Source organism: Corella eumyota, chromosome 1, assembly GCF_963082875.1.
Source record: "Corella eumyota chromosome 1, kaCorEumy4.1, whole genome shotgun sequence".
NCBI classification, from domain to species: Eukaryota; Metazoa; Chordata; class Ascidiacea; order Phlebobranchia; family Corellidae; genus Corella; species Corella eumyota.
In genome coordinates this window covers 22,480,835-22,504,601 of record NC_137490.1, presented here as the reverse complement: position 1 = coordinate 22,504,601, position 23,767 = coordinate 22,480,835, and the positions used below count along the sequence as shown (strand labels likewise).

Here is a 23,767-nt window from a genome sequence, read left to right as displayed (position 1 = left end):
CAGTAAATGGTTGTATATAAAAAATGGGAAACTATTTGTTTGCTGATTCCTGGCTTAAAGAAAATATCAAACATGGAAGATTAAACATAGTTCTGCGCTCTAGGACTGGTGATTACCCTCCCATGAATCAAAACAGTTGTATTTGTAACCATTATAACTTGCCAAACTGTGGTGGGATCTATCATAAAGTTCTTCATAATGGAGTTCCATGTTTTTCTCTTATCAATAATCTTGAGGTGGCTGCTATATCGTGGAAAAACGATTTAAAACAACTGGAACCACTTTTGAATGAGCGATATGAAATTAATGTAGAACAACGTTTAATTGCTGGGTGGAACAAAAAAATTGCAAAAATTGGCTACTACAAAGAACTAAGAGCTCGAGCTGATTGGAATTCGGGTAAACCCCAGACTTTATACTTTATTAGTTTAGATGGATCAGAAGTTTCGGCAACACGCATTTATGGTTTACCAAATCCTAACTAATATGTAAACATTAATACTTTTGGCATGTTTTAAATCATTAAATTAATTTTGTCATTTTTTTCCGTCGCATTGTTGTAATATTAATTGTATATCGTATTTATTATTTACTTTTATCAATGTGCGAAAAACCAAAATAAAAAAATGGACATTTAAAATATTAACCTTTAAAATTGTATTCGCGATTATGTAGCATTATTGTTGTGTGATTATTTAAAAATTTGTAGCATAAATGTTGTTGTATTTTGTAATAAATTTTAGCCTGGATTAAGTTTTTGTTTTCTCTTACGTATCTTACAAACGAATTAACAACATGATGGTTAGTGTATAGAATAAATAGGTTTACAACATTTTTGATGTTGGGTTTAAATTACTTTAATAGACTTAATATAAAACAAACCTAATCCGGACTAGCCTTAATCCTCTGCTTGTCAGTTGTCAAACTTATTTAAATTTTGCGCTTATTAATAGCATTGGTTGTTTATCACATTTTTTGTCTTCCTTTTCAATGTAAAAATCGCAAAAGCTACCACATGATGGTGACAGTTTTATAACACTAAAAATATTAATTTTTAGCTTAAAAACATTTTTAATAAAAATGCCGGCAGCGTGGTGTATTGGTAAAAACACTTGCTACACCACTATGAGGTGGTGGGTTCAATCTCCACTGCTTTCATGTTGTAGCGCCCTTGAGTAAGGTGCTATAAACGATATAAACTTCTGCTGAGCCAGCACTTAATCAGCAGCATGATGACCGGGCAATTATAATCCATAATATCCCAAACTGCCACAGGCACCTCGAGACTGGGTCGGAGTAACTGATGTTACTCTATGTTTAAGTCGCGCATTCGACTTTCCCACATCGAGGATAAAAACGTATACAAAAAAAATGTTGTTAGTTTAAAATTTATGGTTTTACAACAATATTACTTAGGTTAGACCCTTTTAATATATTGTAGTGAGCAAAAATATTACATAATATGTTAAAGCAGTTTGTTATAATTTTAATAAATGCAGATATAAATAATAAACAACAATTAAACAAACTGCTTTGTTTACTTTGTATGATGTCTATGGATGTGGTCATGTGACTTTTCGACGCTTGGGTGTTGACAATTTTACATTTGTGACGTCATGCGGTCAGCTGATTGTTATTTGTTGTGTGCAGTTTTACGTGAAAATTCTTTGTTATGGTTTTAACTGTTTACATTAAAACAATGAACCAGGTTAGTTAGAAGTTAGGTTAAGTCAAATTACTTGGATTTATAAAGCTCTAACAGTTTAAAAGGTAAACAGTCGAACTTACATATTTAGAATTTTCAGAAATTTTTTAAATATAGTTTTGTCATTTTGTCAACTGTTCTGGTATGCTTAGATGTTTACCTATTAGTTAGTATTTAAATAGTGTTATCTTTGTTTTACGAACTTTGAAGTAGATTGTGTAGTTTTTATCACTAGTTTTTGTTTACATTTTCTTTTTTCTGTATAGTTATTTTATGTTTTTTTCTATAGATTATCGCATTTTAATATATTTAAGTAATTCAATATCATACTCTAAAAATGAAGTGGCAATTTAAAGCAGATCATAGTTTCGAACATCGCTCGAACGAATCAGCAAAAATCACAAACAAATACCCGAGTCGTATTCCTGTTATCGTTGAAAAAGCCGAAGGTTCTACAATCAAGGACATTGATAAAAGAAAATATTTAGTTCCTGCTGACATTTCTGTCGCTCAATTTATGTGGATTATTAGGAAACGAATCGACCTCTCTGCAGAAAAGGCGATATTTTTGTTTGTTGATAAAATGGTTCCTAATTCTTGTGCGACGATGGAAACAATTTATTCGGAGCACAAAGACGAAGACGGTTTCTTGTATATCGCTTACAGCGGTGAAAATACCTTTGGAGATTTATAAACTTTTTATTTTTAGAACACATTTTATCTTATTTACCCCATACATGTTTTATTGCTGTACCAACTGATATTTACTTTCTGTCAGATCATTTCTCCTTTTAAAAAGCTTAATATATAACTTGTATTTTGTTTTATATTTTGTGTTGTTTTCTTTGTGTTTAATGTTTTAATAACATAACAAAAAAACTTTCTTTTATTTGTTTATTCATGTAATCAGTTCTACATAGATTTCATTGGTATTGGTTTTATTTTAATTAGAAAAAAATAAATAAAAAAATGAAAACATTCGACTTTTTTATTCTTTAAAGTTTTTTTTCATTTTAGTATTTGGTGTCATAAATCATTAAACTTATTGAGGAGATTTTATCATTACCTGACTAGGCATAATTCAGATAATTCTTACATATATTTCAAAATTAAAATTCTTTGTGACTTTCTTTTTATTTTGAAAGTAAAGATTTAAAAAACTACATTTTTTCGTTATTATACACACTATTAAAGCTTTTCAAAAACCTAATATTTTGTTGTCTTTGTTTTCAGATGTAAAGAATGTAAATTAAGATGAAACTTAGGTTTAGTTTGTTAGTGTTTATAACACTGACCACTAGTGGTTTATGTCAAAACAACAGCACACCACCCACAACAAATGGTACCGATGTCACAAAGTTAAACTGTAGTGACCCTACTGACCGATTGAATTTACAGTGCATCAATAACGATCTAAAAGGAAGGAATTCCTCGATTTTGATAGTTTTTATTGTGACTATTATATCTGGGTTATGGTGTGTTTATTTAACTTACTATAACTCCAGATTTGTCGGTTTTATTCTCACAAAGATAATCAACCAATTTTCAAAAGGTAAATTATATGTAGATTAAATGTGTTTTCTTTAGTTTAATTAAGTGTCATTAGATAAAAAACACTCACACCATTACTGTAACAGACCAGCAGCATAGTGTAGTGGTAAGAACATTTCCTACACCACACATGAGGTCATTGGTTTAATCCCCACAGATATCATGCTGTAGCTCCCTTAAGTGAGGCGCTATAAACGGTATGAACTCCTGCCAAGCCAACACTTAATCAGCAGCATAATTATCGGGCAATTAAAATCTATAAAAACTGCCACAGGCAACTCGAGACCGGGTCGGAGTAACTGATGTTACTCTATGTTTAAGTCGCGCATTAGACTTTTCCACATCGAGGATAAAGATATATACAAAAAAAACAAAATAATTTACTTTTATTTACCAATATATTTTATAGGCTATATATAATTACAACATAAATTAATTAATATTGAATCATAAACAACATTATGACAATATTTATCTTTTAAAAAATGCAAGCTATTTGTTATTGTTAAAACTAGTCATCAAACATAGCATTGTGAGTCATAAACTGATGGTTTATTACTTAATAATCACCTTTATTAAGTGATTTACAACTGTGCAATAAATTAACATTAATTAAGCCAACCAATAAAATAATTAGCACAATTTTGGGCATAATTTTTAATTGTAGAATTTGTATGCAATAACTTAACATTTTTTATATTTTGCATTTGTTAAAATAATCTCTTTTGTATTATAATTGTAATTCCTGGCATATTTGTTATTAAGATTCTTTAAAATCTACGTAAAGGCCATTTATAATACACCCCTTTATGAAACCTTACTTTAATGATAGGTTATTATTATTTTATAATCTAGATAATTAATATATTCATCTGGTTTCCAATATTTCAAGGTTCTTTGAAATATATATTTAGATACCTTAATTCTATATAATCTAACTTTAATATTATTAAACAGCGATCGTTTATTTATTTATGAACAATAGAACTATTACATATTGTTCTTGTTACTTAGTGATCAAAATTTTTGTGATCTAAGTCCAATTTTCTAATTTCAAAAATCTCAATTTTTTCAGACGCTTATATTCACCTTGGTTCATTCTCAGTCTCAATTTTATCCGGGAAATTAATGATCCGTGACTTCCATTACATCACAACCGACTACTCGATTAAAATTACCGACGGTTATTTTATTTTTCGTTGGTGGAGAAGTTATAAAAACACAAAACTTATTAAAGAATCAGGTTTTTAGTTTGTTTAACTTAAACATTCCTACCTCTAGAATATTTGATTTTAAATCTAACTTTTAACTTCTTGATTTTTATGTTATTACTTTTGTTTATTATTATTCATCCTTAATGTGAAAAGGTCAAATTTACGACCTAAACCTTGAGTAACAACAGTTACCTTAACCTAGCCTCGAGTTGCCTGTGTCAATCTGAGATATTATAGATTATAATTGCTCGACAATTATGCTGCTGATTAAGTGCTGGCTCAGCAGGAGTTCATACTGTTTATAGCGCCTTACTCAAGGGCACTACAGCATGAGAGCAGTGGGGATTGAACTGAGGACCCCTAAATAACCAAACTACACTACACAACAAATTAAATGCACTATGCCAATAACCAACTTTAAATATTGATATACAAATTTTATATACACATTGTAAAATATATACATGGCGTTTTTACTACAAAATTAACATTTTCGTATATTTCAGATTTAAACCAGGGGCATACAAGGTTAAGCATAGTTCTACATGGATTAGATTACCACCAATACAATCGCAATAATGAATACAATCGACTTCGAAATTTATTTGGAAATCAAGACCAAGAAGTTAAACCAGGTAAACTTAAGTTATTCTATAATTACTTTGAGTGGCAGCTTTCTGCAGTGGTCAAGTTCATTGAATTGCCACATGTGGTCCTGGGTTTAATTTGAAATACTACCAACTTTTAAGTGTAAAAACAAGATTTTTTTTTGCAAACTCTGAAGTTGACTTTTTTTTATGTTAAATGTAAATATTGTAAAAAATTTCTTTACAAAACTAAATGTAATAAAAACACCCACCATTTATATTGTTAATAAAATCAAAGATTAACATTCAATCTATATCCTTAAGTTGAAAATACACAAACTTCAGCTTCTTAACAATATTGACAAATATTTTAGACTCAGAACCTAAACTCAAAGAAGTTGAATCGACAAAGAAAAACGATATTGTTTGGTGGAGAACTTTGTTCCCAGTTATTAAGATTAATATCAGTTATGGAAGGTTTATTTTCGGGAACAGATTGTTACCAAACACTCAAGGTAAGTGGGATCGAATAATGTCTTTATTGTTTGTAAACTTTTATCATGAATTTAAATTGAATTTCTATGTCATTTAATTATTTGGCTTACCTGTTATTATCATCAATGTTTACTTTACTTATTAAATTTATAATGAAGCTAAGTAGATGATATAAAAATACTTATTTCCAATTTATAGGTTGACAAAATAAATAAAACTACTGTTTGTGGTACTCAGGTAAACTATCACGGGCAAATATTAGTTAAGAGTTGGACCCATATTACAACAATTAAAATCCCGTAGGCTATTGACTAGTGTTAGCTAATATGTTTAATAAATCTATGAGCAGCATTAATTATTTGGTTTAAAGTTAACTTTAAGGGGTGTTTTGGTAATAATATTTTTTATTTAAAGTATATTTGTATTTAAACTGTTATGCCTATACTGTATGGGTCTTCTTTTATACTTTTAGTTTTTTTTATATTTAAAAAAATATTTTTCAGTTATTTCCTTTGCTGAAATTGAATTTCAATATAAAACAACATTCGCGAGCAACAAACATGACCTATTTATGCACGTTCTTGATGGCAAGGTCGGCTCTTTAAAGGTGACACTTGTCCCCAGTGTTGGTTATGACCCTTCCTTCACCCCAGCAATGTTAGGGGTGATAGGGATCCATAACGAGCCCCCTCCAAGGAAGATGGGGGAGGGTTACATCTTGTTTCAATCGGGGGATGTCGATGTTAAATACACTTGGGATGAACCGGGTAAATTTTCAATTATTTTTAATTTTGTTGTTAACATTTCTCAATTTAAAATAATATTGTTTAATAAAATATACCAGGTTTACTAGTTAAAAGTGTATGCTATTTATTTAGCCAGTTATTAGATAGTAAATAAAGTAAGAAAAGCCTGCTTCTCAATTACTAAAGCACAAATGTGGTCAAGCTCAATAAAACACACAAGCTATGTTAACCAATGTTTATTACACCCTAATTACTCTATTTTTCCAGGCATATTTTTAAAGTTCAAATGTTATACATTTTGTTGAATTTTTTTGTTTTTAAGTTAATTTAAAGTGTGTGGTTTTTAATATTATAGGCAAATGGACCGAACAAAGTCTTCAATTTGTAAATGAAGAAAGAACAAAGTTGGATCGTCCGATTTGGGAGCTAACTGTTAAATGTGAACAGGGAACTAAAACTTCTCTCAACTATGGACCATGGGCTGATCGGTAAAACCTTAAAATTTAAAAAATTTAATTAAGTTTTGTTCAATTTATGCATGTAAGCTACTTATTTTTTTGTTTCTGTGAGTAAACACTGTAAAAATTCAACATTGAGTTTGTAATTGACTTTTCTATAGACTTATCTTTATATTAATCATCTAGATTTACACACCACAGACGAATAGTTAATTTTTTGACTTAACAAACTTATTAAAAATTTATCGCAGGCAACGAGAATTATTATGGAAATTCTTCTTTCCTGCTGATTATCAAAGTTTAAAGGTGAACGACAAGCCAGTAATTGGCCACATGAGGGAGCCACAAAGCTTCAAGATATACATGGACCTTTTAGATAAAGCAGATATCGATATTTTGTTTACAGAAGGAGATAAAGTGAATGGGATAAGAGTTCACACGTCCAAGGTACTAGAAAAAATATTTACAATATTATTATTACTTTGGTGTTTAATTTGGTATTTTTTTGGATTTTATGGTAAATTAAAATGTTTAAAAGTTGTAGGATTAATTTTTGCTACAAAAAAATTTTGAATTTTTAAAATAAGCTTGTTTTTAAGGCATTTAAAAATATCAATATTCTTACTATTTTATATAGGCTATATACATTTTTTTAACGGTTGCAAGTGTATTTTTTATGCTTAATTTATTTTTATTTAGTTTATAACTTCTAAAAAAATCTTTCTTTTGTTTAATTACTTAACATAAGGGATAAAAACCAGTGACCTAATTTTAAAATATTGATTAAAAAAGTAGTGTAAATTGACTTTTATTCTTACTATTTAGAATTTTTGCTTTTAGCTTTTTTTGTTAAATTTAATAAGATTATTGTCTTATTATTAATTAATTATTTTTCTAATTGTTTTTCAATTTTTTTTAAAAACTAATTTAAATATTTTATTAAAGGGTTCTTGTATTGAGATTGATATTCCTATGATAGTAACAGATGATGGTTACTCCACCCATATTTCAGGTTTATTATATATTTTTTTTGTATATATCTTTATCCTCAATGTGGGAAGGTCAAATGTGCGACTTAAACATAGAGTAACATCAGTTACCCTCACCCAGTCTCAAGTTGCCTGTCGCAGTTTGGGATATTATAGATTATAATTGCCCGGTAACTAGGCTACTAATTAAGTGCTGGCTCAGCAGGAGTTTGTACTGTTTACAATGCCTTACTCAAGGGCGCTACAGCATGAGATCAGTGGGGATTAAACCCACGACCTCATGTGTAGTGTAGCAAATGTTTTTACCACTACACCACGCTGCTGTTGCCATTCACAACCTTATACAATATTACCAGTTTTTAAAGCATAATTTTTTTTTTCTATAAATGGTATTGAAAATACTAAATCTGATCTAATCACTATACCTTCATTAATTATTTAGGGATAGAATTTAATTGGAATTTTAGGTGTTTTTAATTGTATTTAAAACAAGTAGCAATGTTATACTTATAAATAATATATTTCTGGGGGGAATCATTATATTTCAAATATACTATCAAAGACATATTTTGTTAAAATAATACATATTATGATTCATTTTCATACACTTTAATTAAACATGATAACAAATACTCTACTACTATATGATATATTACTAACACAATAAAATAAGATTAATTAAGTTATGTTATTCTGCATAGACCTTTAACCTTACCCATTTTACTTTAAGTTGTGATATATATTACTTTATTTTTTTTAAACAAAAACAATTTTGTAAAAATATTTTTTTTTAGGTCAATTGTTTTTTGTTGAAGCGTCAACAACTTTAGAATATCGGAAGCTTTTATCTGCGGAAACCCTGCGTTTTAACATCACTTCCCATTATCCACTCATCTGGAACCAATCACAAACATGGGATTGTGACATCACTGCAACAAAGGTTATGACTAATTTTATATATTTTCAGTTTCAGTGCTTTTTAAATTTCTCAGTTTTTTTCTTTTTGAGTCATTACATTGTTTTTCTATTGAATCTAATTTGTTACTGCAACCAAGTATATAGTTGACTTGGCTAGTTTGGGATATTTTTAATTATAATTGCTCGAACATAAAACTACTAATTAGGTTTTTGGTTGGCAGAAGTTTAAAATAAAACCGGCAGCGTGGTGTAGTGGTAAGAACACTTGCTACACCATCATGAGGTTGTTGATTTAATCCCCACTGATCTTATGCTGTAGCGCTCTTGAGTAAGGCGCTATAAACGGTATGAACTCCTGCTGATCCAGCATTTTATTAGCAACATTCTTATTGGACAGTTATAATCTATAATATCCCAAACTGCCACAGGCAACTTGAGACTGGGTCGAAGTAACTTTTTTTTACTTTTTGTTTAGGTCGCACATTCGACTTTCCCACATCGGAGATAAAGATATATATACGAAAAAAAATGTTTACGGCACCTTACTTTAGAGCGTTACTGATTAAGAGCAGTGGGAATCAAACACAGGAAGTGTTTTTACCACTTCACTTTCTTTTATTTATACATTACTGTCTTGTCTTTATGGTTATGTAAAACATTCAATTCTAAAATGATATTAAATTTGAGAACTTCTCAGATCGTTTTTTAAAGTGTTTAAAAATATATTTACAGGCTTCAGCATATTTAGTTTTTGCGCACAAAGATTTTCTGGCAAGTTTAATTGATGATTGGTCAAGTAAATCGTCACCTGATCTTCTGTTCTTTGTTCCTTATTCATTCAACATTAAAACTTTACTGAAGGACTTTGAACTTATTTTACCAACCAATTCTTATAACTGGATTGACTGTTTATCCAAACCTAAAGATAATGGTGAGATTGTTTATATTTTTAAAGTATATTTAAAAACTAAAAAATGGTTAATTAAGAAATATATTTCATTGTTGATAATATATTTAAAATTTTTAAATATTATTTTTATTACTTTTTGTTAATACCAGTTAAAACATTTTTTTTTATACTATAAAATTCTACTAAAAGTCTACATTTTTTGTTGTTATAAGGTCACATGGTTATATTAGTCAACTCTCAACTAATATTTACCTATTATAATTACTTTCGTACCACCTATGGCAGTTTTTTTTTAATTTTAAATATGCTTTTAAACCGACAGCGTGGTGTAGTGGTAGGAATACTTGCTACACCATACATGAGGTCGTGGGTTCAATCCCCACTGATCTCATGCTGTAGCGCCCTTGAGTAAGGTGCTATAAACGGTATAAACTCCTGCTGAGCCAGCACTTGATCAGCAGCATAATCATCGGGCAATTATAATCAATAATATAATAAACTGCCACAGGCAACTCGAGACTGAGTCGGGGTTACTGATGTTACGCTATCTTTAAGTCGCGCATTTGACTTTCCCACATCGAGGATAAAGATAAATACAAAAAAAATAATTGGACAAATATATATCATTCACTAAGCTTTATCACAGATTATTTTTATGACTTATTTTAAGCTTATGTGGGAGTTTGTGGAACTGAACTTAGCATTGATTTTCTTCTTCCCTTCGAGGATTTCCTTCCACCAACTTTCTCCATTCCTTTTAAGTTTATCCTCAATCAGGGTGAACTCTGCATCCACCTCCCTGAGTCAAATTCAGCTCGAAATGTCCTCATCAACCTGGCTCAAAGTCAAGATGAGTGGAGTAGGAAATTTGAGTCAGATTTTGGTGGTACTGACTCAATTCATAAGATCAGGTAAAAAATTTTATTGATAAGTATACTTAAAAAACTTAACTTATTACAAACAACCATTAAAAGAAAAAGGGTTGTTTCTATTCAATTAAAAGTCTTGGTTACCCATAAGAAATCAAACATTATTGTAAACCTTATTTTAAGATTTCTCATGATCTAAATTGTAAAAAAATTGCTAAGGGGTTTTTCTAGCGAGACACACATGAATTGAAAGTAGAGAGAGTTTAAGTTTTTACATAGTTTTGGTTTTACATGTTTTTTTTGGTAGTTTTCACAATAGGGATCTTGTTATTGAAAGGGTTTGTTGGAAATCACCTAAATAAAGTTATTTTTAAGGAGTACTACTAATATTAAACAATAAAAGGTATATATAGGCCAACCGGTCATGCAGTTTTGTTTTCTGTAAACCATCATCAAGGCAGATTTGAGACTTGCATTCTTGGTTGAGATGCAAAAAGTTTTTTTTCTTACTTTTGTAATTTTTTGAGGACATTTCACCCAATTTTTTTTTTATTTAAACAGAAAACAGGATACCTGGGGTGAGATAAATGAGGGTAACTGGGTGAAATGCTGGGATGTGCCGGGGTTAGAGTTAGTGTTAACGTATACCTGGCATCCTATTGTTACAACTTTCCAATCTGAAGATATGTTCCGTCCACCTGGCAGTTTCTCTAAAAGACATTCCAGTTTTTCTAAGCGGTAGGCACTTTTTAGTAAACACTTTTTATATTTTTAAATATTAATATTCTGACAGTAACAACTTGATGGTAAACACTTTAAATATTTTTAAATTATTTAAAGATTTTCGGCTTCTGATGACAAAAAATCGAAATCGAGTTTACTGAAACCTCGAAGTGGTGTAACCTTTGACCCTACAACCTTGGAATCAGATGAGATTAGAGTTGACCTCTGCATGACCCCTAATTCGACCTTGTATTTGTATGGGTCATTACTTGACCTTTTAATTGCTATTAAGGTAAAAATATAGTTTATATCTTTTTAATTAATATCTACTTTTTCATTATTAGATTTTTAAATACTGTTATGGTTGTAATTGGTATTAACTTTTGTATTTCATGAAATTTATGGTCTTTGACAGAATTCCTGAACTTTTTCCTCACCAAATTTTTTTCATTTTTTTATGATTTTTTAAAATACGAATTCATATACTTTAACTTTAAAGAAACTTTAGTGAAATATGATCTAAATTTAATTAATTTTTTGTTGATTATCTTCAGGATATTTTAAGAATAAGGCTTTGATTTTAATTTGTTATGTTTTAGGAAAACTACTTTGGTATAGATGATGTTTATACAGATTTTATGAGCGAGAATCCTTCGAGTAAAGTTGAAAATCTAATCTCTGTTAATACTGAAGCTAACCCCCTGTTTTTCAGGTAATTTAATTTAAAACCATGGTTTGAATTTAATAACAATTATATTTTTATCTTTTTTTAATTTTTTTTCATATCACCTTAAGGTGATAGGTTTTATATTTTTTATTGGGGAAGGGTGTGCTGTTATGACGTGTTTTGAGCTATCCGTAAACGCCGGGTTCAAGGGCGAATAGTGTGACGTTGGTGCGGCTCGAACTCGAAACCTTTCGATGTGTATAAGCTATTCGTTAACGCCAGGCACAAGGGCAAATAGTGTGACGTTGGTGTGTCTTAAACCCGAAACCTTTCGGCTCGTAGTTCCAATGCCATGATCGTTTTTTTAATTATATGTATATATATATAACAAACTCCTTGGTGACATACAAACGTGTCTGTAAAACTTTAAGGTTTATAAAATAAATAAAACTGCTGTTTGTGGTCTGTGGGTAAATTATTATCAGCAAATATTAGATTAAAGTAACAACCATATTACAAGGAATACAATGACAACCATAGGGTTGGCTATTAATTAAGTTTTATAATTAAAAAAGCCTATTTAAAATTTTAAACTATTAAAAAGAATTTTTTTTTAGATAAATTTCTAAATAAAAATTTTAATTAATTTTAGACCTCTACAAGTTACGTTGGATCTTCATCTCTATGACATCACAGGAGTTCTGCCTGTTTTTGTGACCTCATTGTTTCCATGTCAACCGAGCATTAAACTAAGAAGTTTAACTTTTGAGATGGACAAAAATTATCACCAGACCAGGCTTCAGGTAAACAAAATATTGAATTTTTAGTAAATTTTAGGTTGTTTAAAAATGACAACGATTTGTTTATTTAAAAAATTAGAAAAATAAATAAGTTTGTGCCACAAGCTCTGGGTTTGATTCCCACAGTTATTGTTTTAAGCAACATTTAATAAAGCTTAAATTTAGAAATATTGGTTCTGGTGCCAACAATTTCATGTTTAGTAATATAACTAATATTTTAAACTGTTATTGGTTACTATTGGGTCATAAGTATTATATGTTAGATTTTTGATCAATAAAACAAAACAAGTAATTAAATCACCCAAAACAATATTTTAATATTTTTATAAATTTAAAGCTTCTATTATCAACCCTTGAAATTGAAATCCCTGACAAAATCAGTGACCCAGAACAACCCCGATCTACCCCAACACTTGGAGGCCCTGAAGGTCGAATCATGTTGCGAGATCTTCAACTTAGAGGTCATGCCATGTTCAGTGGGGCTGGTTTACCCATGGGGTCAACCACAATAGAGTATGCATGGTTATTGGAGGTGTTAGTGGGGCCTATACTGGGAAAGCTTTCAATGGCACAGGTTTTTGATTTATTTTTCTGTGTATACCTTTACCTAATTTATATTTTGTTTTTTTATTGATACTTTTTTTTTAATTCGATTAATTCAATTTTGTAATTGGTTCGAGTATTTAATTTTATATTTGGTTTAAACTTTATATTTTTTTATGTTATTTTTTTATTCTTAATGTTGAAAGGTCAACTACACTGCCTGAAAGTAAAGTAACAGTTACTCTGACCCAGTCTTGAGTTAACTTTGGCAGTTTGGAATAATTTAGATTATAATTGCTCGATAATTATACTGCTGATTGGGTGTTGGCTCAGCATAAGCTTATACAATTTATAGGGCCTTACTCAAGGGTGATACTGCATAAAAGCAATGAACAACTTTTATGTTGTGTAAAGTTCAATGCTTAACCACTCGTCTTTGCCATCAATTCTTTTTACATGATATAAATTGTTTTACTTTTTTAGGTTCAGCTTATCTTGGATTGGTTTCAAACTTTTATCATCTTGTTAAAAAACTCGGAATATCAACTCAAACAAGCTTTTCCTGACTGCACTTTACCAACTGGTATTACATGGGACCAAACTAAAAAGGTTGGCGTCACATTTTCGGTTTAAACTTTAAAGTTGTGGTTAAGTAAAGGGGGGTTATACTAAAAGCAGTCACTTTTAGCTTTTTTAGACACAATTTTAAAGCTTTTCAAAAATAGCTTCGTTAGCTTTGACAAATTTTTATTAACTTGTTAAGATAGTTCTAAAAATGAATAATAAAAAAATTGTTTTTGCCAAGTCTCAAAAGTGTAAGGTGTCTGGTTGTAGTGAAACCCAAAAAAAGTTTTAAAATGTTTTAGTTAAATATTTATAACAGAATTTTAGTATTTTTAACAGTAAAGTTATACCAAAGACTTGCTATTAATAGAGAGGTATTAATTTTCCATTAACAAATTTAATATAAACTGCAATTTAAAAAAGATATAATGAATTTGCAAATAATTGTAAATTCTTTAAACTTTTCTAGAATGGAAAACCTATTGATGAAAGTGATGTCAAATATTTAATGAACCGCGTCAAAATTGACTCTCTACACCTTCGTGTGGTGGAACAAATATCTGCAATCGATCTTTTAGTTTCTCCGATCACGATTTCAAATGGGAATGTTCAAGATAAAGGAATCTTGGAAGCTGTTAGTATTGTGGCTGAGGATGTTAAGATTCAGCACAAAGTTTGTAAAAAAGGTGAATCTTTGTTTTTTTGGTTGATATAAATAAGAACATTTGTTTTATTCCAAATTTGCTTGATATAAATTATATTTATAGGAAAAATTTAGTGGGAAAGTCCTGTCTTTTGGTTTAGATTTAAGTGTTTTTTATATTTTTTTCTATTAATTCCCTTTTTTATTAATTATCAAGTTTTTTATAATTTTAATAATTAATGTAATTTTTAAAGCTTTAATTTAAAGTAAAAATATAAATTTTTAGGGGATGAATGGTTAGAAGGAGGTGAAGTTCGATTTGGTCCCCTTATTACCCAGGTAACCATAGCAACAGAGGAGGAAATGATGACATCACTACAGGATGAGTTCCTCCGTTTCCATGACAAGAAGACAAGGAGGTTGGACTTTCTGTGGGATGTAAGAAAATTTATTTGTTTAAATTTTGTAATTGATGTTTTATAATTTAAATTTTTTTTTAAATTTTCGGCTTCTTTCGTTAAAAAATGTAATAGTCAACTAAGGCTAATTTTTATTTTAATTCTATTATAAAAAGAATAAATAAAAACAATATATAAAAATATTGTTTAAAAATTAAAAAAACTTTAAAGATAAATAATCGGTAAATAAATTAAAAAAATATTTTGAAAAAATCAGATCTTTTAATATTTTTCTTTTTTAGTCTGACATCCCAGATGGAAATCGTAAAACAACTCCTGGAATGGATTCCTTGTTAGAAACAGTAAAGTTCATGAAATCATGGGGATGCACCTTTTTCACCCCCATTTCAAGCAAGGACCCCACTTACTACTATAAGAAACATTTGTTAAAAGTTGGTGAGAGGGATTCAGTGGGGTACAATGACGAAGGTAAGGGTGAAACATTGAAACAATTACATAAGAATAATGTTTGGCATAGCTTTAATGATTTAAATGTGTAAATAATGTTTAAATTAAAAGTATCAGTTTTTAAATGGGTATAGTGAGCACCATTACACTATTACCAATCTGTAATTACTTGAAGTTGGGCAAGCAGGGTAGTAGATTAAGTTAATTTATATGGTGAGGGCAAGCAGGGTAGTAGATTAAGTTAATTTATATGGTGAGGGCAAGCAAGGGTAGTAGATTAAGTTCAATTTATATGGTGAGGGCAAGCAGGGTAGTGAATAAGGTTAAGTGGTATAATCATAAAGATTTAAGCAAATTGCTTACTTTGCCCAGGTTGCAAGGTTAAATTACCTGTAAGGCTGTTCATGGAGTTTTTAAAATATTTTATGGATTAACACAGTAAGCAAGGTTTCATAAGTCGATTTTTTATGCTCATAATCATATTCAAATTAAAATTTATTTTCCACAGAACCTCCCCTTCCACTAGATGGTGTGGTAGACTTGGATGACATGGATATAGATGATCAGGAAGATGAGGAGGAACAAGATGAGGATGTTTTTGATCAGAAGATGGATTTTGGCATGAGTTTGTTGTCTCACGGCAAAAGGTTGGAATTTAACAAAAGATATCAACTTAACAAGATTTTACTTGATTAATTTTGTTTTTAATTTAACAAATTAAGTTGTTATAGTAGGGCGGGATTTTTTATTAAATTAATGTTTTGATTTTTTTAAAGTCTAATAAGTTTTATAATAAAGTTTTGAGTTTGATATGTCTTGGATAAATTTAAAGCGTTGTTTAAAAGTTCTGTATTTTAATAGATTATTGACAAGATCTTTAACCTCCAACAAGTCAACATCTTCTGTTAAATCAACACCACAACATCAACAAATAGAAGATCAACAAACTAAAGTTGATCAACAAGTTGAACAACAAAGTAATCAACAAATTGTTGAAACTGATGGAGTACCTGCAGGAGTTATTCTTATGCAAGAAAATCTTACAGAAAGTAAGTTTATTATCTTTATTTTTGTTTGTTTTTTTTGGAAATGAGTTAAAGTAATAGATCATACAGCAGTTAGAATGTAAAAACATGGTTTTAAAAATAGGTTAAGTTTTAAAAATAGGTTAAGTATTAAATCAAAATTAATTTGCGACATTACTAATAAAAAAAAATAAGAAACTTATCAAACTTATGACATCAGTTATTTATACTAATAGTCAAAACAATTTGTCATATTTGAAAAAGAAATCTTTCACTAAATTTATGACATTAGTATTTTTTTAACAATATACATATATTAGTCTTAAGTATATACATGCATTACCAATTGTAGTTCAATAAATTTCAAAATTTTTTATCTTTAGATAAAGTAGATGCTTTGCCACCTTTACCCAGAGCTTCAACCAGCAACCTTAACATCCCAACTGCTCAAGAAAGAAGAGAAAAATTTAAGAGGCCATCAATCTTGAAAAAGAAAAGATCAATGTCAATTGCTACAAACTCTTTGGATGAACGGGAAGTTGATTTTGTTGAGCGTGGAAGAGCAAAAACCTATTCAAGTCTTACTACAGAGAAGTTAAAACCTGTTAGCAGCAGAAGTTTGATTAAAATGAGCTCTCTGTCTACCTCAAGTGACCACATGGGGGTATCAAGAGCTGTTTCGACGGAATCAAATTTATATCGCTCTGCAGAATCAGATTTTAAAAGCACTTCATCTTTAACTTCTGAGATTTATTTTTCTGCGGAATCGGATTTGGAAAATGAAACGACCCCAAAGTCAAAAAATGTTCCTGATGCAAGTTTAACGGTTGTTTACATGAACGAGGAAGATTCTGTTTCTGTGACATCACAACAACGACCATCTTTGACATTATCAACTCGACCGGAATCTCTTGAAATTGATTTGAATTCGAAACCAAATGTTGTCAGAAAACTAGAATTAGAGAACAATGCCTCGACAAAGGAATTTAAAAAAGAAATAAAAGAAGAATTTCAAGATTTTCCCAGCAAATCTTTGCATGAAAATAAAGCCTTGTTTGAGTGTTACAGCTCTATTTTAACTTCGCTGAAAATCAAGAGTTCAACTACCACTGATTGGTTGCCTGAATTTGTTGTATCGAAACGGGGGATCCACCCTGATGTAATGATAAATAAAAACGACGAGTCATCGATGTTGAAAAGGAAATGTTCGGTTGATGTTTTAAATGTGGGTGGATGTGAGAACAAACATAAATCTACCAACGTTAAACTTCATATTAAGGTTTGTACGATAAAATTGCTCAAAATTTTATAAGTTTTTTGGTATTTCTTAGGTTTGTTTTAGATTGAAATTTCTTATTTTTTTAAATTTAAATTTCGGCATATAACGATATAAAACTACCTTTTCTAATTAACACATTTAATGCTTAAAAAGATGCTTAAAATTTTCTTACGCTTGTGTTAGATTATCTATTTTCAGTTTTTTTTAATCCAATTTTTGGCATTTTTAATATGTAAACCACCTTGCTAAATGATTCATTTAAAAACTTTTGTTGCTTTCCTTATCAATCTTAAATGGCTTAAAATACTAATATTGTTTATAAATAAGTTTTTTTACAAATTTGATTTTAAAATAATAAAAAATTATTTTTTAGAATTCAGTTGATATCCAACTAAGTCCATATTTTCTTTCAACCCTTCAACAATTTATTGATGCATCTATAGGCATGTTAACCCACAAACATCCTATCTCGATTCTGAATGGGTTAAGAGAGGAATGTGTAGGAGATGCTGCAACCAAATTTCATGTTCAACAAAAAGGTAACATTTTTGGCAATTTTTAAAGTTGTTGTATATTGGTTTTGTAACATATTGATTCTTTTTCTTTATTTTAATTACTTGATATTTATCTTTAATATTGGGAAGCCAATTTCACAGCCTAAACATAGAGTAACATTTTCAACCCTGACCCAGTCTAAAGTTGACTTTAGCAGTTTGGGATAATATTAAATATAATAGTCGGATAGGTAAACTGTCGATTGGTTTTGGCTCAACAGAAATTTTGACTGTTAATGGCAAGTAATTAACTTAAGAATGCTGCAGCATGACAGCAGTAAAAAACTAAACTTATGGCCATATGTTACTTATACAAATGTTCTAACCACTACATACAACCTGCCAATAGTGTTATATTAAAATGTAAAGGTTCATTTAAAATTTAAAAGTTAATCTTAGTATGATTTTTAAAAGCAAAAATATTTTTTAATTTTAAATAATTTTAATTTTTTTAGCTGAAATTCCTCAACGTCCTGGAGTAAAAGTCCAACTCTGCATGGACACAATCAGAATCAATATTGTACAGGCCACTAGAGGGAGTGATCCTGTGTTTAATTTAAGGTTAAATGGGTTGAGTCCTTCACCCAGCATCTCTGTTCTTTCTTTTAGGTAGGTTGTATATTTAATATTGTTTTTATTAGTAGTGTTATAAATTAACTTCATTTAATACTTAGATTTTAAATCAAATTTTTAAATAGTTTGTGATTTTTTTGTTAATCTTTATTTAATTTTTATTTTATTTAAGGTTGGATCAGTTTGATTTTGATGCTGAATTAAACAAAAAAGAAGACAAACTAAGGATGAAAATTTATCATCAGAATAAACAAAATGAGGTACACAACAAATTTAAACGAATAGTTAACCAAAATTTTATAATTTTGTGCACTTAAAGTGAGTAAGAAAAGAAAATTTTTTTTTGCAATATTTTTTACTATAATAAAATTAAAATAGGGCACAGAATAGATTTTTTTTTAATTTTTTTAATTGAAGTGGTCTTCTTTATTCCTTATTTGTTTAAAATTAAAAGTTTAAAACTATTTGTTTTTAATTTAAATACCTAAAATAACAGAATACCGAAGAAGAGCAAATTATTCCAGCCCAAGTGAAATGTCGGTCCTCGATTAAATCTTTGTCGCTGCAACTTCGATCGTTAAGCAAAGATGGGATTGCTCCTGTTCACTCATGCGTAACAGCGCTGTCTGATTCTGTTAGTCGGTCTCCTTTTACTTTCAATGAAGAAGATGTTTTGGATGACGTAAAAGTTATGATGGATTCTTACAATGGTGAGATGTTTGTTTTGTGTTGTGATTTTGCAATAACTATTTAAAAAACTATTTTTTTTTTACTTAATATAGGCATTATTTTAACTGTTGTAATACGGTTATTAAACAATGTCACTGATAATAGACTTATGCACCACAAACAGCAGTTTTTAATTTTAAAAGTTTACAAATTAAAATATGTCAGTGATATTTTACCCATGCACCACAAACAGCAGTTTTTTATTTTAAAAGTTTACAAATTAAAATATGTCAGTGATATTTTACCCATGCACCACAAACAGCAGTTTTTAATTTTAAAAGTTTACAAATTAAAATATGTCAGTGATAATTTACCCGCACACCACAAACAGCAGTTTTTATTATTTTAATGGACTTTTGCTAAGCTTTATTAAATATAAATGTCTTGATAACTTCTGGTTTGTGTATTTATACTTGCTAACTCTAACTTATGTGGATATACTGTTGACTAATTTCATTATATTATAATAAGTTTAATAATTTAATATGAAATTTGTTGAAACTAAACAGAGGGGTCAACTTATAAGAAAGATTTTTTGTCTTCTCCGAAACCTTGGGGTTGGATCATGATTGAAGCAGGGATGAAGAATTTATCGGCTGATCTTACTAAAATACCCGGCAAATCTGGAGGTAAAACTACATTTATATTTATTCTGTTGCTTTTAAAAAATTGTTTTAATTAAAATGTTTAGATCTTAAATTTTTTTTTGTATATATATTTTTATCCTCGATGTGGGTAAATCGAATGCGCGACTTAAACATAAAGTAACATCAGTTACTTCAACCCAGTCTCGAGTTGCCTGTGGCAGTTTAGGATATTATTGATTATAAATGCTCGATAATTATACCGCTGATTAAGTGCTGGCTCAGCAGGAGTTCATACCGTTTATATTGCCTTGCTACAGCATGAGATCAGTGGGAATTGAACCCACGACCTCATGTGTGGTTTAGCAAGTGTTCTTACCACTACACCATGCTGCCAGTCATTTTAGTTTTTGAAGTTTGAGGTATTGTTTGTGTCTTCAGATAACTTCAATAAAAAGTATTTTCAAATTCAATATGCAGCTAAATTGAGTTTGTTAGTTTGGAATTAAAAGGTTCCAACATTCGTATCTTTGTGTGAGGTTTTGTTTGTGTCTTAAATTTATATACTTAAAAGTTTTTTTAACTTTTTTTTAAATTTTTAAAGATTCGGCAAATGAGGTTAATAAAACGGAAAGTTCTGCAATACCAGGTAAAGTTTTTAATTTTTAATTTTAACTCCAGGACCAAGTTATACAAACTTGTAGCTAAAATTAAAAATACTTTTCACCAATTTATAAAAATTAAATTCTAATAGGGACATCTAGTGACATAGCAATGCCGGACCAACATGTATGTCAAGGTGAACTCAACATTGACCTTTTGTGGTTGAATGTGGTTGCACCAACTTTGCCGTCCCAGAAACTTAAGTATGTTTTCAAATTATTTTATTAAAAAAAATGCTACAAAGTAAAATGTAAGTTTGGCTGCATTTTTTTTCTTAAATTTTGTTTTATTATTGATTTATTTTTAAAGTCGGACATTTCGAACGTGGAACTTGCTTACTGCAATAGCGCCCTCAGTGTCTGCTTGGCTCCAACCAGCTGATCGGTTAGGTGGCGCTATAGACAAATACTTGCAAGCATCCAAAACTCGAAGATATTCGTCTATAAGTGCAATGATGACTCTTGCAATAAAAAGTGTGATGGGTGGAAAGAATAAAATGAAGGAAATAGAAGGAATTAAATTGAACAAATATGTTAAATTAACTGATAAGTCCAAGTAAGTATTAGGACTTTAAAATTAAGTAAAAATTTTTAGGTAAATTTAAACCTAAAGTGTTACTATCATTCTTTAAAAAAGGTTCAGTTTTTTAATATCAACCTAGTCTTATTACAATAAAATCTATTACTAGTATTAAAATTATATAAATTGGTCATCTTTTTACTTTTTTACTTTTTAAGTAAGTTTGTTTATCTTTAGTAATTTAATTTTAAAGTTATTTTGATCATCTTTAACGTTTTTATTTTTAACATCACTTGGTATTTACTTTTTATATAATAAAATAAAACATTAAACCTTAGGGCAATTCGTGAGGACAAAAGTTTTTTGCTCTGTGATGCATTGCAACGATTTCTAACCAAGCCTGAAAATATCAACAACGTTCAACTAGCTATCAATGAAGAACTTGGGATTCCTGCTTTGGTGACTTTGGAGAAGGGGTTAAAAGTTTTGGTCGGTCCTTGGTATGAGTTTGTATCTCAAAGTGAAAACGGAAATGATAAAAGTAGAAGGAAGAAAACAATCACGAGCAGTGCTGTAGTTTTACCATCAACAAAGTAGATTTTTTTTATAAATTATCTTATATATAAATTAATTTTTAAAATACTATTTTAAAAATAATAAGATTTGGGTAGTTTTTTTAATTTTTTTGTTATAAAATATAGTTTGTAATAAACTTACAATAACAGATTTGTTATAAAATATAGTTTGTAATAAACTTACAATAGTTGTGTTGTTATATGTTAATTTACTTAATACATGTTTCCAAATAATTATTAAATTATAATTTTCTAGGGAGAATCCTGTTGTTGGGGTGAAATATGATGGCAACCTTGACATTTCTACAATTTTGGTAAAATCGAATATTGATCCACTAAATGTTGAACCGAAACCTAAAACAAACAGAGATGATGGTCATGTTGGGATACTGAAATTTTCTGGTGAGAATTTTTATTTAAAAAAAAAATTTCAAGATTTTATAAAAATCTCTGCTTTAAAAAAGGTATGTGGATTAAAAAAGATATTTTTCTACATTCCAGTTAATTTCATTTTCATTCAAGTGTTTTTATGTTATGCAACCATTTAAGTATGATTTGACTTTTTTTAAAAAAATTAACATTTTTTATTAGTTAAATGTATTTTTAAATTACATTCAAGTTATTAAAAAACATTTTTTTTAATTTTCCTAACAAAATCTCAATTTTATAACAAGGTTTTTGATGCTTACATGTAGTAAATAATCACAATACATTTTTTGTAACAAAACTGTTAAAGTAATTGTGTATTTTTTAAATTTCAATAAAGTTTAATATTAAAATCAAATACTTTAAACAGAACCAGGAGTAATTAACGAAGACATTCCTTTAATCACAAGTGATCCAATACAAAAACAAATTGTTGAAAGATCTACCCACAGCAAAGCAAGAACAGTGGCTTATGAACAACAGCAAAGCATGTACAGGTAATTAAATGTTGTTTAAATAATATCACTTATATTCTAAACTATTTCTTTTATTGATTATCCCAACGTTTCTTTAAATTTGTGAAAGTATCTTTTAAATTGTGCATTTTTTGAGCTAAAAATATATTTTTAAAAACAACTTCTTTAATAATTTTTTTTTATATGTTTTTTAAAAAAGTAATTTTAATTTTAAACTAAATTGGAATTGTAATAGTTGGATGCAGCAAGCACAAAGGGGAGAGGATTTAGAGGCCCAGAAGCATGAAAGGTTTGTTGTTTAATTTGATTATTTAAAAACTCGATTTTGTAATGTTTTTTGCTAGTTGAACCATTTTAATTAACATAGTTCAAGAGATGTTTTGTATTACAATGTTTCTGATTTGATATTTAAAGAACAGATACTATTTTAAGCTCTACGTAAAATGTTTGTGTCTTATATTATGACTTTGTTTTATGATATTGTTTTATATCTGAACAAATTTACCACAATTTATAGTTTTCATGAACCTGATGGTGGGGTTGAACTTCAAACACTTTTCTCCAAATTTAAGAAAGATGATTTCAGCAACCAGGAGAAAGCACAGGTTAAATGCTTCTTTAATTTAAAACTTATTCCAAGACAGATTTTAAACAATTTTTTGTAGCAAATACTGTATATTTTTTAATACCTTAAAAGCTATTTAACAGTTTTATCCTTGAATTTGGTGATATCTGACTTCTCTATTAGTTACAAAGTAAACTAAAATTTTTATTTTTCAATACCATATATTTTTTATACAGGTGATGTTTGAAACTTTTCTGATCAAAATAGGAGTGCACCAAACTAGCGTTATTTCATCCAAGACACTTGTTCAATCTTATTGCTCGGGAAGCTTGCTCCTAAATGCTCATCTTAAAAATCTGAGGTGGGAAAGTGGATAAATATTTTGTGTTGAATTTAAACTTTTATTAAAATAAACAATGTAAATATAACAATAAGAAAGTTTAAAAATCAAGCATTAAGCCAGAAACTTTACTGCTCTGTATTTTGCAAAGATATATTAAAGTAAAGATATATTAAAGATATATTAAAGTAAAGATATATTAAAGATATAT

At 29.1% G+C, this 23,767-nt stretch overlaps 2 protein-coding genes across 2 annotated transcripts in view; both read left to right on the top strand.

Annotated features, from left to right (window-relative positions):
• Positions 1-1,890: 1,890 nt before the first annotated feature.
• LOC145762243 (gamma-aminobutyric acid receptor-associated protein-like 2) lies at positions 1,891-2,939 on the top strand. Its single transcript, XM_082574637.1, has one exon. The coding sequence runs from the start codon at positions 2,043-2,045 to the stop codon at positions 2,397-2,399; it is 357 nt and encodes a 118-aa protein (XP_082430763.1). The 5' UTR covers positions 1,891-2,042; the 3' UTR covers positions 2,400-2,939.
• Positions 2,940-2,950: 11 nt separating this feature from the next.
• LOC145762201 (bridge-like lipid transfer protein family member 1) overlaps positions 2,951-23,767 on the top strand; it is a 44,122-nt gene continuing 23,305 nt past the window's right edge. The window contains 37 exon segments of the mRNA XM_082574633.1: positions 2,951-3,257; positions 4,332-4,499; positions 4,977-5,105; positions 5,432-5,572; positions 6,056-6,319; positions 6,654-6,786; positions 7,008-7,203; positions 7,702-7,768; positions 8,540-8,685; positions 9,396-9,594; positions 10,244-10,484; positions 11,004-11,180; positions 11,283-11,457; positions 11,765-11,877; positions 12,485-12,635; positions 12,970-13,206; positions 13,659-13,784; positions 14,209-14,425; positions 14,669-14,820; positions 15,083-15,269; positions 15,757-15,895; positions 16,110-16,297; positions 16,657-17,552; positions 17,926-18,091; positions 18,562-18,715; positions 18,852-18,939; positions 19,176-19,389; positions 19,918-20,037; positions 20,597-20,641; positions 20,747-20,858; positions 20,965-21,210; positions 21,513-21,767; positions 22,006-22,151; positions 22,546-22,672; positions 22,887-22,940; positions 23,169-23,256; positions 23,453-23,577. Coding sequence (XP_082430759.1) covers positions 2,960-3,257; positions 4,332-4,499; positions 4,977-5,105; positions 5,432-5,572; positions 6,056-6,319; positions 6,654-6,786; positions 7,008-7,203; positions 7,702-7,768; positions 8,540-8,685; positions 9,396-9,594; positions 10,244-10,484; positions 11,004-11,180; positions 11,283-11,457; positions 11,765-11,877; positions 12,485-12,635; positions 12,970-13,206; positions 13,659-13,784; positions 14,209-14,425; positions 14,669-14,820; positions 15,083-15,269; positions 15,757-15,895; positions 16,110-16,297; positions 16,657-17,552; positions 17,926-18,091; positions 18,562-18,715; positions 18,852-18,939; positions 19,176-19,389; positions 19,918-20,037; positions 20,597-20,641; positions 20,747-20,858; positions 20,965-21,210; positions 21,513-21,767; positions 22,006-22,151; positions 22,546-22,672; positions 22,887-22,940; positions 23,169-23,256; positions 23,453-23,577 — 6,680 coding nt within the window. The 5' untranslated portion in view covers positions 2,951-2,959.